The sequence below is a fragment of the Gossypium hirsutum genome, chromosome D07 (genome assembly GCF_007990345.1).
Source record: "Gossypium hirsutum isolate 1008001.06 chromosome D07, Gossypium_hirsutum_v2.1, whole genome shotgun sequence".
Classification (NCBI taxonomy): domain Eukaryota; kingdom Viridiplantae; phylum Streptophyta; class Magnoliopsida; order Malvales; family Malvaceae; genus Gossypium; species Gossypium hirsutum.
The window spans coordinates 4,809,109-4,825,540 of NC_053443.1; the positions used below are offsets into that span (position 1 = coordinate 4,809,109).

Sequence of the window (16,432 nt, forward strand, 5' to 3'; positions counted from 1 at the left end):
TACATTTAATTTGCAGTATAGTCAAATTCTTATGGTGTGTTTGTTGTACTTAAAAGGGTCGCTTACTTAAGCTCTAAGTCCTTTTGAATTTCAATATGGTTGGTATTAGGTAATTGAATTTTTTTAAAATGTTAAACTACTACTTCTTTCTCTCTTTGGACTTGAGGAATCAAATAACCAATCACTCCTTTTGCTCTTCCAAAGCTACATAATCAAACATCAAATCTCTCTCATATTTGAATTACAACCCAACTAATTCTCACTTTTACAGACCAAATTCCAACAAAAGCTATTCAAGTTTAGATTTTTTTTTTAACTTTTAAATTTATAATTGAGTTTTTAGATGTAGAATATGAAATGCCAAATTATTTATAAAATAGAAAAAATTTACTTAACATCAAGGTTTAATATATGCTGAGGTACTTGAACTCAAGTTATACCTATTTAGTATCTACACCATTTTTTAGATTTAACTGGTACCTAAATTTAGGAACCGTAAGCGAACTTGGTATTTTCTTTTAGGTTCCTTACTAATATTTTTAAAATACGTTGATGACCAATAGCGTGATAACACGTAATAATATAACATTTTGACATGTGACAAAAATTTAAAAATACAAATAAAAATAAAAAAATATTTAAAATTTATAAATATAAATATATATAATTTTTTATTTTTGCCACGCGTCAAAATGTGAATCTGTCACATATCACCATGCTATTAGTCCTCAATGCCTTGTCAATATCACATCAACATATTTTAACATTGTTAGTAAATTACCAAGTTGAAATAGTTCCGTATACATTAACCTTAACATCAAAACTATTTCCGCCAAGAGACCCGTAACCATGGATGTATCGTCATCCAAGGAGATCCAAAATTGTATAAAACTTGACACCACCAAAGCTAGAGGAGAGAAGCCTATGGCAACCAAGCTTCAACCTCCATAATTTATTCTCTTTGTGAACTAACTTCGGCCTAGGTATTCTGATGCTTTTTGCGTTGAATGTCGTCTCAAAGGGAAAAGCAAAAGAAAGTAACAGGAAAGTTAAAATTTAATACGTTTATTTTTTACAAATAAATTCTATTTTTCGTCATAACTCAATTTTAGTTTTTTACCCATTGAGAGAATTAACTTCTTTCGATGAAAAGTTAAAATTTTCATTGTGTGCTCGGTTTGTGAATCAATGCCTACTCTCTAAGCAAATTGAGAGTTCAAGAATAACGAAGAAAATTGTGTTGGTTGAAAGTTAAGAATTGATTAATACCGCTAAGAGAAAAACATGAGTAATACTTTAGTAAAGTTTATTGCTATAAGTAACACAAAGGGCTTGGGTTTTAAAAATTAAAATTAAAATTCTGCTATGCAAAATACAAAAAAATCATTTTCTAAATTGGTTTTTCCCACATTTTCATATTAAAATTTATGCATAAATTAATTTAATTGTCCTATTAAAGTATGACTATGATGACTAATTAATTTAATTACTACTTGAAACCTAATTATTTAATTTCATCCAATTAAATAATTCTCCAAAAAAATTAAATTAATTTCTAAGCCATCTCGAAAAAAATACATTTACTACTAATTGTAATTTATGTAATCTATTTCACAAACATTGTTTTCATCCACTTGTTAAAGTGGTTCTTATGATGCAATCTGTAAAGAGTTATACTGAACTAGTGAAGAGACTGATCAAACATATATAATTAGGGCTTAAATACTTTGTAATTAAATTTTGACTTTATATTTATTAATCACGAATTATTTAGTAATGAAGTCAATATACTAAAAGTATCATGACTGATCTCCTTATTAAATACCATAAACAATAGCACCTATATTTCTATTTTTGGGAGTCAATTACTTCGATAGCCAAGACAATAGTCCCTTGAATCAATTGCTTTGTTTAATTTCTATGGACTATAAACAATTTAGATTACCTAATAATATAAGTTATCTTCTCGCATTATAATTTACTATTTATAATGCTTATATTGCAACTTTATAATAGATAAAACTTAGGTAATCGATGAGCAAACATTTGCTTATACATTTTACGTTTCATTAAAAAAATCATTGAGGACAACCATACAAATATATATAATTTATTATATAAAACTTTGTTTATTCAATCAAATCGAAAATTGCAAGTAGAATGATGAAATCACTGCACTAAGAGCACAAATTTTAACAATCGCCTACTTACTTCAGCGAAGTAAAGTCATATTTTGATACTCATACGCTTAAAGATGTTTCTCAAAACTCTTAGACACCAAAGTATTGGTAAACGTATCCACATTATTGTCTTCAGCTGCGATTTTGACTACATCTACTATTCAATCAACCACCGCCTCTTGTATAATATGATATTTTTAATTAATGTGTTTCTCCTCTTGTGATTTCTTGTGATTTCTTTAGTTTTAACTATTGCCACATTGTTATCGTGATACAATATGATAGTTTTTTTCATGCTAGGGATGACTTAAAAGATTTATTAAGAACTCTCAAAATTTGACTGTCTCTTATATTGCGTTAGAAGCAGTCACATATTTTTATAAGTTCATATTTAGTTCAAATGATGGTTTAGTGGCAAAGCCAAAAAAATTTTTGACCGAAATTAAGTTATATGTTTTTATGAGAGTTAAAATATAATTTTTTTAAAATTTTAATAGCTTATATCTTTATAATTTTTAAAGAACTAAATCAAAATTTTATCTTGAGAGTTAAAATATAATTGTATCGTTTACTAAATTAAAGTATTGTAAAATTTAAAACATCAAAATTGAAATTTACTAAATTAATATGATTTTGACAAGTTGAACTTGATATGATAAAAAAAAAAGAAATAAACACCAACGCACGTATGCAGGGATTGAAGCATTTAAAATATTTGAGATGTAGTTTGATAAATTAAAATTTTAATTGGTAAAGTTAAATTTAATCATTATAAATTATTGAAAAATTTTATTTAATAGAAAATTTTAGTATTTAATTTTTTAAATATGTTTAATAAAAAATATTGAATAAAATAAGTAGTAATATCTACTTATCACTTAATGTTTAAATGATTAAATTAATCTTTTTAAATATATATTTAAAATAAATCATCTCTTTACTTTGGTTAAAAAATTAAATTTTATCTAAAATCATCTAAAATAATATAAAATACTATATTAATAAGGTGAAATTAATTTTTACTAACAATACAAATAATTTTAAAATATAAATTTAGCACTTGTAATTTATTATTATTATTATGCACGTGTGTTTTGATGCAATTGTAAATTTTTAAACTAAATTTTCTATTCTTAATTTTAAAGCACATAATTTCTCAGGTGATCAAACAACACTTAAATTTTATGAGTACTAAATTTAGATTAAAAAATTATATTATTTGATAAAAATAAATATTAATTCTTAAAATTTAATTATTTATTAATTTTAATCTTATTAATATAATATTTTATAATATTTTGTATAATTTTGGATAAAAATTTTAATAAAATAAAATCAACTTAATATTTTCGATATTAAGTGATATGTAGATACAAAGCTACTTATCTTATTTAATAATTTTTTGTTGAAATTATTATATTAAGTAAGAAAATAAAATAATTAACAAACACATTTATAATATTTTATAAAATTAAACGATTTATCATATTCAATGGTTTATAGAAAATGAATATAACGGAAATGTAGTTGATAAAAAGTGCAAATTCTGGCTGATGTACAGGAAAGCATCATAATTTTCTACTATCGACGGAGTGAGATGATGTTGGTGATGGCTGTGGGCCTGTTCTTTAGTATTAGAGACATGATAGTTTCATGTTCTTCCAAATGGCATTAAATAGTCGTACATGGACAAAGTTGAGCCACTTCTTGGTGATGAGATTTATCACTATATTTTGTGAGCATAGTGAGGTACCTAAATATCATCAGTACCATTGGATGTGATGGTGAAAACAGTGGCAATCTATTAGAGCTTCTTGACCCCAAATATCTTGAGTTACCCTATCAACTTTTTAACTCTTTAAAGTACTGCTATGAACTGTGAGGAAGCTAAATGATATTCCGGGTCAGCATCTTAGTTGTTGCTTCACTTGCTGCTTTCGCTGTTTCTCCACTCAATACCAAGCAGCGGTTAAAGAAGCAACATTCTATGCTTTCAGGTCAGTTAATATGTATGTATGTATGTATGTATGTATGTATGTATGTATGTATGCATGCGTATTGTTAGTTTACAGCTAATTTGTTGGCATTGGCATGCTTTTAGGAAAAGGTTGCTCAAGCACTCAAGAAACGGAGGAATTGGGAGGAGAAAAGTTTGGAGATGATATTTCAGTACTTCATCTTATCCCTTTCAATGTTTTTCACTCTTATACATAAGTCTAATGAAAAAACAAAGTTCTTGCAGGAAGAGGACATGCAAAATGAGGAGGGGACTGAAGTGGTTAACACAAAGAATTTGAACCCAAATACAGAAATAGAGCATTCACAGAATCCCATTAATGAGTTGGAGAGCAGGAGATTGACCCTTGAAAGGAAACTGCTTGAGTTGCATAGTCTAAAAGAGAAGTTGTCATGCATTGCTTATTTGCAGAAGGATTTAACTGGCAAAACTGCAGAAATTGGCAAGCTCAATTTCACAATTGCTGCACTTAAGGCTGAGATAAAGGATCTTCAAGAAATTATAAGGCAGGGTAACATGGAAGTGAAGCAGCTAGACATGGCAAAGCAGTTGATAGAGGAATTGCAGAGGAAAAATGGCAATGGTAGCCAGATAAAGGGGCAGATAATTTTGCTTGAAGAGCAATTATCCGGATTTACAGCCATTGAAACCTCTACTGGAGATGCTTTGGTTAATAACAGGCTTGAAGATATTAAAAATATTGAATTAAAAGTTATTAAAAAGAGGAGGAGAAACAAAGAACTTGAGCTTGAAAAGAGAGAAATTTTTGTCAAGTTATATGCTGCTCATGCTAAACTATCTGCACTTTCTGACATGACACAGGTTAATTTAATTTTGGATTTCTTTTTCTTGCTATCTGCAAGTTTCAGTGTTTGCGCAAATGACTGCTGATCGGCTTGTTCTCATGTGGCTCTAAAATCCCGAATTGGGATAATAAAATTGTTTACACTTAGCACTAGGGTGTATATAGACTCTTTTCGGTTCCGAAATATCGTGTCTAGTACATATTCAAACATGAGCACAGGTATGAACCTCCAAATATATGAAAAAAAAGGGCTTACCTGTTTTATATTCATACATGAGTACATATATATGCCTATGATTCTATATTGAGTTCACACTGAATTGTGATGCACCTACCAGAACACATTATTGATTGAATCTGAAAGGTTTGCTTCTTAAATGGTGCTGTTGCAGAATAAGACTATTGGCAAGATTAGTGAACTGAGGCAGGCCAATGAGGACCTTGCAAACAAAGTTAACATACTGCAGAAGAGTAGATTTGACATGGTTGAGGAACTAGTGTACCAACGTTGGCTTAATGTTTGCTTGAGGGCTGAAATCAAAGAATATCAAACATCATCAAGAAAGACCTCGGAAAAGGAAGTTCAGAAGGCTTCAGACCAGAAAACTAGCAAGATAATTACACAATACCCCGACACGAACAGCACTTGGTCATATACCTCATCGACTGATAGTGAAGAGATAGATAGTAGCACCATTGATAGCTCTTCAAGTAGCCAGAGGAGCATTAGCAAGAATTCTAGCACATGTTGGAGAAGCATGGATGACGGTTCTAGTGTTGTTTCATCACCAAACAAGTCCTCCACTGGAAGTCCTGCGGACAGAACTGGCATCATACGCAGGTTTTCTACTTCAATGTTGCCTTCAAAGGAACTTACTGAAACTATGGAAATGCCAAATCTTACAAAAGTAAGGCGAGTTTCATTCAATGCTGATGTGGAAGCAGTTTCATCAGTAAAGATAGTTTTGACAAAATCAGTAGAAGGGTAATTGGATGAGAAGGGAATTGTTTCTTTAGTCCCCGAGGATAGATCGAGTGTGAAGAAGGGCGTAGTAGAGTCTCAATCTGCATTGGCTGGAGAGAAACATGAATTCCCATTGTCTGAGGCTTCACTGGTAGAGCCAGACCAGTCAAGTGGTTCAAATAGGAGATCCATTGACGAGAATGAACGTGATGCCCGAGAAGTTAGCTGGATAGAAAATGCTCAACCAGATGGAGAGCTGCATCCAAGCATTTCCAATGTCATTCATAAGGAAAATAAGATGGAATCTCTCATAAACCCTCGTATATTTGCTTTTCTACTTTTTGTACTTGTTTTACTTCTATGCTTCTTACTTCTATGCTTCTTACTTCTTTCTGCAATGATATACTAATCTTGACATATTAATGAAGCAGAAGGCAGCAAATACTTCTATCAGCTGATAACTTTCTCAAAGATGTCCTTCCTGGCTTGGATATGTAGCAAAAAAGTTATTCTCCAATGTTCAAGATTGACGTGGCCCATGCAATAAATTAAGTAATTTAAGTGATTGTGGGAGGGAATTTCGAACCCGACCCATTGGACCCGGGAGTTCCCAAACCACATCAGGACATCAAGTGTCCAACAAGGTTGTTAGGCCGTGGAATAAAAGTAATCATGGGCTGGGCCAGGCCGAGTAAAAATTTAGACCCATTTTCTAAGTTTGAGACCAACTCAAAAAATAGGTTTAAAATTTTGTTTAAATTTAACCAGGATAAAAATACTAAAACCTGAGTTTAGCCTAGTTTGCTCGTATTAAATTTTTTATATTATTTTTTTATAAAAATAAATTTAAAAATATAATACATCAAATACATTAAAAATATTAAAATAAATATTTCCTAACAAGTTAAAAAAATTATACTTTAATAAAACTAAAATAGATGCAATTTAGTAAGAAATACTTTTAAAATAGTAACAAAATTAATAATAAAATAAGAGTTATACAATATCCAATAATTAACAACAAAATAATAGTAATATAATAACAAAATGATAGCAAAATAATGAAAAAACAGTAAAAAACAACAGCAGTTTTTTTGGCCCTCAAAATACTTACCCGAAACTCAACCTATTTAAAAAACAGATTTATCAAAACTCATTTTTCAAATTTATATTTTTATTCAAACCCTCCTACTTTTGTTTTATTTTTTACTCCATTTTAATGTTACATTGAGTTTATGGGAATTGGGGCTTGATTTTACATACTTTTGGTTTGAAAGAGAATTTTATAAATATTGAATATATTCTAAATATAAATATAAATATAGTAATTATAAGGAAAAAATTATTAAAATTTATTATTTATGTTATTATATCTAAGATTTGTTTTTATATAAAAAATCCAATAAGTATATAAAATTTTTATTATGATAAATATAATTTTAATATTTATTTGATATGGTTTTAATCCTTTTTAATTATTATTTTTAATCATTTTTATATTATAAATACATTTTAAATTAATGTCTCTCATATTTCAAACATTTTAATATTTTTAATTGTCATTCAACGTTAATATAAATTTAATTTATACTTATTATTTAATATATATGGTTTTAATGTTTTTTTTTGAATTATTATATATAAGCTTATTTTAATTTAGTGTGATGGTCATTTTTACTTTTATCTCACTATCACCGCTACAATTGCATCTAAATATGTATCTCGCCACCGTTTTTAATCTTATTACTATAATACTTAATCTCACTTCTACAATAACTAATTTTACAGCCACAGTTATTTTTAATTTCATCAGAACCAATCTCACCACCCATTCAAAACAAACCATCAGGTTTGTTTGTCCTATATAAGGCCTTGATTGGTGGCTCGATGTGCAAAGATAGAGAGAAAAAACCCTAACATAGGGACAATACCTTTAGTTATTGACATTTCCGATTAGCTCTCCAAGAGGGTGACACTTTGAAGACTTGAGTCGATTCCCTTGTCAACAATATTAGTAGATACTCCCAAAGTTTTGGAAAGCAAAATAAAAGAAAAGAATTAAAGGGGCGTAAGCATAAATACTAGATTTTTATGGGAAAGATATGAGATAATAACCCCAAAAAATCCAGGTTGACAAAAAGATGAAACTCAGGCTGGAGTGCTGTTTAACCAACTAAAACTGAAAATGGCGCTACCAATCTACACCCCATCTTATTTGGTTAACACAGTCTATCACCGCCACTCCCTCTTCCCAAAACCCAAATTTTCAATCAAATCCAAGAAGCCCACCGTCGACGCCGACCCCACTCCTGACCCCACCTCCTCTTCCAAGAAGGCCGTCGTACCTGGCCAAGGGTTTGGCTCCTCACCCTCCCCAAGCAGCGGCAGCAACAAAAAGAAGCCCAAGGGAAAAAGAGAGAGGGCGTCTATAATAAGGCGGTCGCCTGTTGAGAAACCTGCTTTCCTCACCAAAGAGGAAGAGGCTAAGGCTGAGGAACAGAGGAAAAATGAGAGTGCTTTTCTACTGGCATGGTTGGGGCTTGGTGGGATCATTCTTGTCCAAGGCATTGTTCTTGCTGCTTCAGGTTTTTCTACAAATCACTACTATACGCCGTATTGCTGCTTATTGAAAGTCACCCATTTCTTTGTAGTATAAATTCGAACCTTAATTTAGGTAAAATAAGATTGAAATTGAACATTTTTAGGAGAAACAGTGCTTTCTGTTTCATTGGAAAACTGGAGGCCTTCAGAACTACTTTACTAGGCTTTTTAACCCTTGATAAATGCATAGTGATAAGTCGCATTTCCATAAAGCTGTATATGTCAAAGTATGGAAGTGATTTCTATGAAGCTATAAGTCGTCATCCCAAATAACTTATAAGCTGTTTTTATTTACAGGCTTCCTACCAGAAGAATGGGATAAGTTCTTTGTGAAGTACTTGTACCCATCTTTCACCCCAACTGTTATCTTATTTATTGCTGGAACTGTTGCGTATGGAGTGTTGAAGTACCTGGAAAATGAGAAACTTAAGGACCAAAAGTAAATAGTTATTCGTATAATACTGTAAGAGTGGACTGCTGTCTTGAAAAGAAAGTGAGCATTTGTACATTTCTGCAGGCAGAACTTTCAGTTTTAGTGCTTTCCTTGTGAAGAAAATTGTATTAACCAGAAATGAACCTCATGCAAGGAATATTAACCATCCTTATTAGTGATCTGCTGATGCAGCTGTGTCTTAATTGGCCATTGAAACAGCTGCACAAATTGTGCGTCTTAATAAATGCAACTGTTTTGATTCTATTATATGTCTGGAATCTTTGAAAGCATGGCATGGTAATTTCTTAACTTCTTTTACCTGAAAAAACAATAATGCAGTTTACAAGGAATTTCCTTACTTTGATATTAAAATTTGACAACTAAGTTTTACTGCTTGCTTCTTCAAATCCCAAAGACTCGTTTTTGTGTTTTGCTGTCTAAATTTACTGAGATTGTTATTTTCCATATGCTTACTTGCTGGCAATGATGCGTGGAAGCTTGGTGCTATGCTCTTCAAGGTGACCAATAGTTCTGTTTTCTTGTAGCTACGTTGGACCCACTATGTCTTAGGTAAAAGAGTTAATGAATAACAAATAATAAAATACTGTTTCCTTCCAGAAGAGTGGGATGAACAACTCGGTGTGCATCAATTTGTTCAAAATCCAAGCAGATTAGTTCTCCATCATCTACAAATATGCACAAGTTTTATATGTTGGAAACTGTCCTGAAGCAAAATGCTAAATTCATGGTGCTTGATATTTCTCTCATGATTTATGGATTTTATGTAATGTTATAGTCATTAACATCAATCAATTGTTACTCTTTGCTTGATTTGTTCTACTACGAGAAATGATCTCTGCTCTTGCCAGTTGTAAGACATTTTGCAGCCAACGGAACTTTGACTAGCTAGGTCTTGTTGCAGCCACTTAAATCTCCTCTTTCTGAATCGAGTATTTGGAAACATTGTATTTATTATTTCTGTTATTCAATGAACTCTGGTTTTAGCCAATTTTTGCTGTCTGTCAGAACTGACAATGCAAGTTTTAGTTTGTTTCCAACTACAGCATTGTCTAACTGCATGCTGGTTTCATTGGATTGATCACATAAAGCTTACGCCTTATTGCTGGTAAAGGCTTCAATCTCCAGACTGTAGCCTGGTAGGTAGCATCAAATACTATACAATAAGAAAATGAACAATAGAATAGCTAGACTTCAATTCAGAATTGAGCTAATAAGGAGTTTTACTTTTTACCAGATTTTTTAGGGTATATAGAAAGGCTTACTATTTAATAGAAAGTTATAACAAAAAAATATGTAAAAGGAGTGCAGGAGATCTATTTATTCATTTCTGTTCCAATATCTTATATTCTTTTGAGAAGTAATAGGATATGGTCGTAATAGATTGGATAAAGGGAGTACATAGCTTATTCATTGAATGAAGAAGGTAGATCCCTGGGTGTAAGAGTTTTAATTCGTTGTAGTATATAATCCTTTCTGAAAGACATCCATTCTTGAATATGAAAATGCCTCTTTTCTTCTCATGTACCACTTAAAAGGCTCAAATCATTAAAACATTCCATTGTTCTGCATGAGTTAGTTTAAGGCCTATGTATCAGTTCGTTTAGGTCATCATTATTGAACTTCGCATGCTGGTTCAAATTTCGGTATATTTTGTACCAATTTTGTGCCGGCTCCATAAGAAGATCTTTGTTACCTCATTTACTTTTCTACTCTAAATTATTTGCATCAGTTTCCCACTTTTTGACAAGCTCTCTTCTTCCCCTTTATTCAATATTGACTGCTACTATTCCTTTTGCCTTCTCTTGTTTCTTGATCTTAGCATAGAACTCCAGCTTAATAATGTGGAATCATTGCTTCTTGTTCCAAATTATTATCCTAGCGGGGAGCCTCTACCTCCTTTGTCCTGCAACTATGAAGATGCTTATCAACCTCCTAATTTGTACAAAGTTTTAAAACTCTAGGAACCAATAAAATCTACAGGTTAGGTTGCTGCATGACGCAGACGCATTCAATATGTCAAGTCTTACCTTTTATTTTGGTGGACTTTGTTCATTGATGATCATCAACTTTGACACATAATTGTACAGTTGTATGTTAGAAGCAAAATTTATAGTCAGTTTCATTGTTCTGGTAAGATATTAATAGTGGTAAATGGGCATCCACCGGTCTCATATTGATATTGTTTTTTCCCGTGGACCATTTCTTAGTCTCTCGCATTCATATCTGTTTGTGCTCTTTCCAACTAGAATTACTCTTGCAAAATATGATCTTTGGTTTTTGATAGTTGGTGATTCAGCTGAAAGCAGAGCAAGAAAATATTCTCCTGCATATGATGGAAAGCATTAAATAAGTGGGGCTGAGTCAGAAAAATGCATCATCCAACAGTGAGGGGGCAAAAATTTAGTGAGATCAATGTCTCCTGTAAGTCTGGTAAAACAGTTTGGAGATGGGTTAAGCTCTTGAAATTGGATACAGTGGAGCTTTTAATTTAAAGTATTGCTTATCAGATTGAGAATGCAGTGGTTGTTAATTACTTATGATTTAGGGTAACTATGCACCAGTCAGTTCCCTCTTAAATAAAAGCTACAATGCTATATACGATATTTGGTGTAGTTTACAAATGACAGCATAGCACCCTAGTCTATAGTATTCAGCATGTTACCATGAACTAAAATTGTACAGCGTTGGCGTAGCAGATTACAACCATAAGCGACAGAACCAGAGATGGTTGGATGGATGAGCTTGTTACTTGAACAGAACATTTACTTGGTGTGGTCATTTGTATTCAATTAACTAAAGATCTTCCATACTATATGATTTGTTAAAGAAGATGCTGCTTTTAACAGCTGGTTTCAGTTGCTCTCATTCCAATTCAGTGTTTGGCTAAGTAAATCAGACAAATGATTGACCATAAAAGTAACACTTAAAAAAGGATAATATAATTTTTAGCCTCAGAATTTGACAATTGGGTCCATTTTGGTACGTGTAAATTTTTTTTATTCACGTTGGTATTTGAACTTAGCAACTAGATCTATTTTGGCCCCTAATCTTGGATTCCATTAATATTTAATGATATGACTAGTGTTCTTGTAACATGACTGGACTGGTCGCTCAGATTAATTAGATCAAGAATCGACCAGTATACTGATCAAAGCAAAAAAGGTTGAACTAATTGAATAAAAAACAGATAAAAATAAAAAAATTCAGACAAAAACCAATAGTTGAACTAGTTTAATATTTTTTAATTGTTATGCTTTTTTAATTATTTATTTAGTTATTGTTGGTCTAGCAGTTGAATTGATTAAACTGATTGAATCAAGAACTAATGGTTTGATTAGTTGAACCACTAACCCAATTATTATAACACTATATGCGACAGTTTAATATTGTATCATGTCATCGCTTGATTATATAAGTTTTTTAATTTTCAAGCGCTGATGTGGCATAATTTCAAAGTGTCACATCATTGAATTTTTATATTTTTCAAGCTCGAAAATCAAAATAAATCTAGTTACCAAATTTAAATATCAAAATAGATAAAAAAAAATACAAATATTAGTATGGACCTAATTGTCAAATTTAGGATTGAAAAACTATCTGATTCTTCTGCCTCTATTTTTGTTGGCAGGTCTTTTGCCTCTATATAGAAAAAGTCTTCTTTTATTCCATAATGGTCTAAATAGGACAATTGTGAACTTATCAAATGTGACTAGTTTTAACTATATGTTGATATCGTTTAGAGCTTCTTTCTTTATAAAATATGATACATGTGATTTAGGCGCATATTCACGCATGCTTGACGTAGACAATAGTAATGCAACTTCAAACAAATTTCATCTCTCCTTATCCTATGTTTGTCTCTAATGAAAACTTGAAAACATGTTTGAATTAAGGAAGAGCAAGATAAAAGGCTCTTCTTTAACATGTAAAAGACCATTTTATTTTATTGGTAAGTTCATATGATTTAAATTTGTGGGCATACCAGTTTTTTTACATTTATTTTTATGAACTTTTCTTTGGTACTAAGATTTTTTTTGGTCATGATAACGATTCTCTTTCAAAAGAGAACATAGATTTTAAGGTCAAGATTATTTAATTAGTATTATATGAAATAAATTTGCTTATAAATGAAAGGGTAAATTATTTCGTTAATCCCTCTGAATAGAAGTTATTATTATTTTAGTAACTCCAAAATATTTTTTTATTAAATTGGTTACTTCACCGGTAAATGATAACAAAATGTTGATTGTGCATTTTCACGTTAATCACTCTAAAATTAGGGTAAGCTACCTGTTAATCACTCTAAATAGGGGTGCTCTTATTTTGGTTACCCCAAAGCAATGTGCGAAAATATACTATTAATCTTTTTGTTATCATTTAATGGTGGAGTGACCAAATTTGATCAATTTATTTTTCGAAGTGAACAAAATAACAAAAAAATTTAGAACGTTCAAAATAAAAAGATCACTATTTAGGGTGAATAAGGAACAATTTACCTTAAATAAAAATAATTGGCTTTTAATGTTAGATCGTCCGTTGTGAAGAAAAAGCCCAAACTCAAAACGTTCCTACTTGAGTTGAGTCAAATATCTGTAACCCGACCCGAAACGCATTTGGTCCATCAAAAACCCTAGCGCTAGCAATAAAGTTCAGCTCCACTCCGCAGCTATATATCTTGTACAAAGCTTTTATCTCATTCCTCCGTCGCTTTTGAGAATAGAGGCAGCAGTGGCTTGACGTTCCCCTTTGCTCCCTTCTTCCAGGTTTCTTTCTTTTTATTTTGACGTGTAAAAAGCTTGCTTCACAACAGGGACTTAGAATTCTTCTTTATGCTGGTTATTTATTTATTTATTCTACTTAGCAGGTTTTCCTATCTATTTTATATATGTTGCAAGGCTCGATCTTTGATCAAACAAGTTCGAACCCGCTAACCTTTGAATTCGACCTTTTACGTTACTGCAATGTATTGTCTTATTGGAAAAAGGACTTTCTTTTTGTCGCATATAACCTTATTTTTTGTTTTAGATAGTTCTAGGTTTGAAGGTTGTATGGAATATGATAGTTTTCTTCTTAGGTTTAGTACTTAGAATCTAGTTATTGAATCCTATGCTTTTATTTAGGCATTATTAACAAATTGGCCCCTAAACTATACCCCAATTCCCATGTTGGTAAAGCTTTTGTTTTTTTTTGTTAGATGTGGAAACTAAATTATCAATGTGCAACGTCTCACATTCTTATGGGATGTTATTATTTTACGGGGTAAACTAGGATAATTGATAATTTAGTTCTAGAAAACACTTTAAATACCTATATGGGAATTGGGGTGTAGTTTAGGAGCCAAATTGTTAATAAAGTTTTTTTCAATTTTGAACTTTGTGAATTAATTTGTATGAGGAGTTTTTATTCATTGTAAGTGATTGACTTACTGTCCTAGCAGAAGCCAAAAGTTTGAGTTAAGAACAATGGCTTTTGCTGCAATGAAGCCGACAAAACCTGGTTTGGAGGAGTCCCAGGAGCAGATTCACAAGATCAGGATCACTCTCTCCTCCAAGAATGTGAAAAACCTTGAGAAAGGTATGGATTTCTTTTATGCTAAAATATTGTAGTTTCATTTATTATATTATGGGCCTTGTTATTAAAATTCTTTTTCGTGGTGTGATTTCATGTAGGATGTTTGATATCCAATTGAACCAAATAGTTTCTGTTAGTCTAAAGTGTTTCCGTTTGATTGATAGTTTGTGCTGATTTGGTTCGTGGTGCCAAGGATAAGAGACTGAGGGTTAAGGGGCCAGTGAGAATGCCCACCAAGGTTCTTCACATCACAACAAGGAAGTCTCCCTGTGGTGAAGGTAGTTACTTATGTTAATTGCTTTTATTCAAGACTGTTTCTTTTCTTGAAAACATGTTTTAACTACACTTCCCATAAACAATTCTATGTTTCCTTTTTCCCTCGGAGCTGAAAGCTAGAGATTATATCTTATATTAGAAAATAAGGTTCTGCTATCTTTCTGGTTTGCTTGGTAATCCCAGCATCTTGTAAGATTACAAGTATATGTATGTGCTTGTGCTCTTCTCTACTTCTTGTTTTCTTAGTATCCATCCATCTTTTTTATTTGTTAATTTATTTTGTAACAATCATTAGGGACTATCATTTGCAACTTTTTTGCATGTTTAAACATATAAACTTGTCTTAGTAATTGGATCTTTGAATGCTTGTGCTACTCTTTGCTTCGTTTCTTGTTTGGCCTACATAAATGGATTAGATATATATGTCAAAATCTATTCTTTTTAGTTGGATGCCCTCTATTGTAGTAATGAGTATGAATTGCAACTGTTAGGATCTTGGTTGTTGACTGTATTTGTTGATTTATCCATTGTTTATGGTTGGGGAGTGACATGCAGTCTGATTTAAAACATAAGAAATTCATGTACGCTAAATATTTGATGTACACAATTTGTTTGGACAATTTATTGAACTATTTGGCCCCTTTGTAGGAACAAACACATGGGATAGATTTGAGCTCCGTGTTCACAAGCGAGTTATTGATCTTTTCAGCTCCCCTGATGTGGTCAAGCAGATCACATCTATCACCATTGAACCTGGTGTTGAGGTGGAGGTTACTATTGCAGATTCTTAAATATGCCTCACTTATATGCTTTTTGGCAACCTCTAGTTTTAGTCAATTAGAAGACTTCCATCTGATATAGCCCTCGATGTCCTAAACAATCTTTTAAGCTTGAGTGGTTGGTTACAGGGCTTTTGTAGTTTTTGATTTTCCCATGCTAGTATTAAAGTTAAGGTTCTATTTTGCCCTGTGGCTCTGGATTCTCTTTCCTTTTTGTTACCTAAAAAGATCATGTCTGGATGATTTTGTTTATTGCATTATTTGACATTAAATATCACGAGACTAGCTGCTTCATTTTCATTTTGCTTAGTGAAGGGTCGATTATGGGAATGAGAATAACGAAATAGGATCTCTGCCTTTAGTTTTCATTTGGTCTCCATTTTTCTCAAAACCATTTTTTAAATTTCCATCTACAGTACTTAAAAACCGCCCATTGAGGCTTGTCTTGCTGATAATTTTTACAGGTTTAATTTTTATTTTTATTTTATTTTGGGTTTGAGCTTAGTATAATATATTTGGATTTTGAGATAAGTATTAGGTTTATAAATTTAATAAGAAAGATAAAATTTATTTAATTGTCAATATAATAATAAATAATAAATATATTTTCATCAATTCATATATCTTATACTGATAAATTTTACATATATTAAGTATTTTAATTATTTTATACAAAAGAACCCAATTAAATATATGTAATTTATGTTTTTTATAAGTTAAATTTAAATTGTTTGGCATCGTAAAATGAATTATTAATAAAAATATTTATTTTAGAAAATTCAAAA

At 31.3% G+C, this 16,432-nt stretch overlaps 3 protein-coding genes across 4 annotated transcripts; all 3 read left to right on the top strand.

Moving 5' to 3' along the window:
* The first annotated feature begins 3,852 nt into the window (after nucleotides 1-3,852).
* LOC107953668 (protein CHUP1, chloroplastic) lies at nucleotides 3,853-6,419 on the top strand. 2 transcript variants are annotated; one of them, XM_016889044.2, is made up of 4 exons: nucleotides 3,853-4,177; nucleotides 4,282-4,349; nucleotides 4,414-5,019; nucleotides 5,395-6,419. In XM_016889044.2, exons 1-4 carry the CDS (start codon nucleotides 4,072-4,074, stop codon nucleotides 5,989-5,991), a joined length of 1,377 nt encoding a protein of 458 aa, XP_016744533.2. In that variant the 5' UTR covers nucleotides 3,853-4,071; the 3' UTR covers nucleotides 5,992-6,419. The 2 variants fall into 2 exon arrangements, with proteins under 2 accessions (XP_016744533.2, XP_016744534.2); XM_016889045.2 differs by having other exon boundaries at nucleotides 3,894-4,177; nucleotides 4,423-5,019.
* Nucleotides 6,420-7,987: 1,568 nt separating this feature from the next.
* LOC107953667 (protein LOW PSII ACCUMULATION 2, chloroplastic) lies at nucleotides 7,988-9,262 on the top strand. The gene is made up of 2 exons (XM_016889039.2): nucleotides 7,988-8,551; nucleotides 8,865-9,262. Exons 1-2 carry the CDS (start codon nucleotides 8,152-8,154, stop codon nucleotides 9,008-9,010), a joined length of 546 nt encoding a protein of 181 aa, XP_016744528.1. The 5' UTR covers nucleotides 7,988-8,151; the 3' UTR covers nucleotides 9,011-9,262.
* A 4,337-nt stretch (nucleotides 9,263-13,599) lies between these two features.
* Nucleotides 13,600-15,947, top strand: LOC107953666 (40S ribosomal protein S20-2). Its single transcript, XM_016889038.2, has 4 exons — nucleotides 13,600-13,784; nucleotides 14,459-14,595; nucleotides 14,757-14,870; nucleotides 15,517-15,947. Exons 2-4 carry the CDS (start codon nucleotides 14,484-14,486, stop codon nucleotides 15,657-15,659), a joined length of 369 nt encoding a protein of 122 aa, XP_016744527.1. The 5' UTR covers nucleotides 13,600-13,784; nucleotides 14,459-14,483; the 3' UTR covers nucleotides 15,660-15,947.
* The last annotated feature ends 485 nt before the right edge of the window (nucleotides 15,948-16,432 follow it).

Bases quoted from the DNA above. Each gene is read 5' to 3' on its own strand.
- LOC107953668 (XM_016889044.2), top strand. From the start codon at position 4,072: ATGATATTCCGGGTCAGCATCTTAGTTGTTGCTTCACTTGCTGCTTTC. The intron at 4,178-4,281 runs GTCAGTTAATAT...GCATGCTTTTAG, and splicing joins GCAACATTCTATGCTTTCAG to GAAAAGGTTGCTCAAGCACT. The intron at 4,350-4,413 runs GTACTTCATCTT...GAAAAAACAAAG, and splicing joins AGTTTGGAGATGATATTTCA to TTCTTGCAGGAAGAGGACAT.
- LOC107953667 (XM_016889039.2), top strand. From the start codon at position 8,152: ATGGCGCTACCAATCTACACCCCATCTTATTTGGTTAACACAGTCTAT. The intron at 8,552-8,864 runs GTTTTTCTACAA...TTTTATTTACAG, and splicing joins CATTGTTCTTGCTGCTTCAG to GCTTCCTACCAGAAGAATGG.
- LOC107953666 (XM_016889038.2), top strand. From the start codon at position 14,484: ATGGCTTTTGCTGCAATGAAGCCGACAAAACCTGGTTTGGAGGAGTCC. The intron at 14,596-14,756 runs GTATGGATTTCT...TTTGATTGATAG, and splicing joins TGTGAAAAACCTTGAGAAAG to TTTGTGCTGATTTGGTTCGT. The intron at 14,871-15,516 runs GTAGTTACTTAT...GCCCCTTTGTAG, and splicing joins GAAGTCTCCCTGTGGTGAAG to GAACAAACACATGGGATAGA.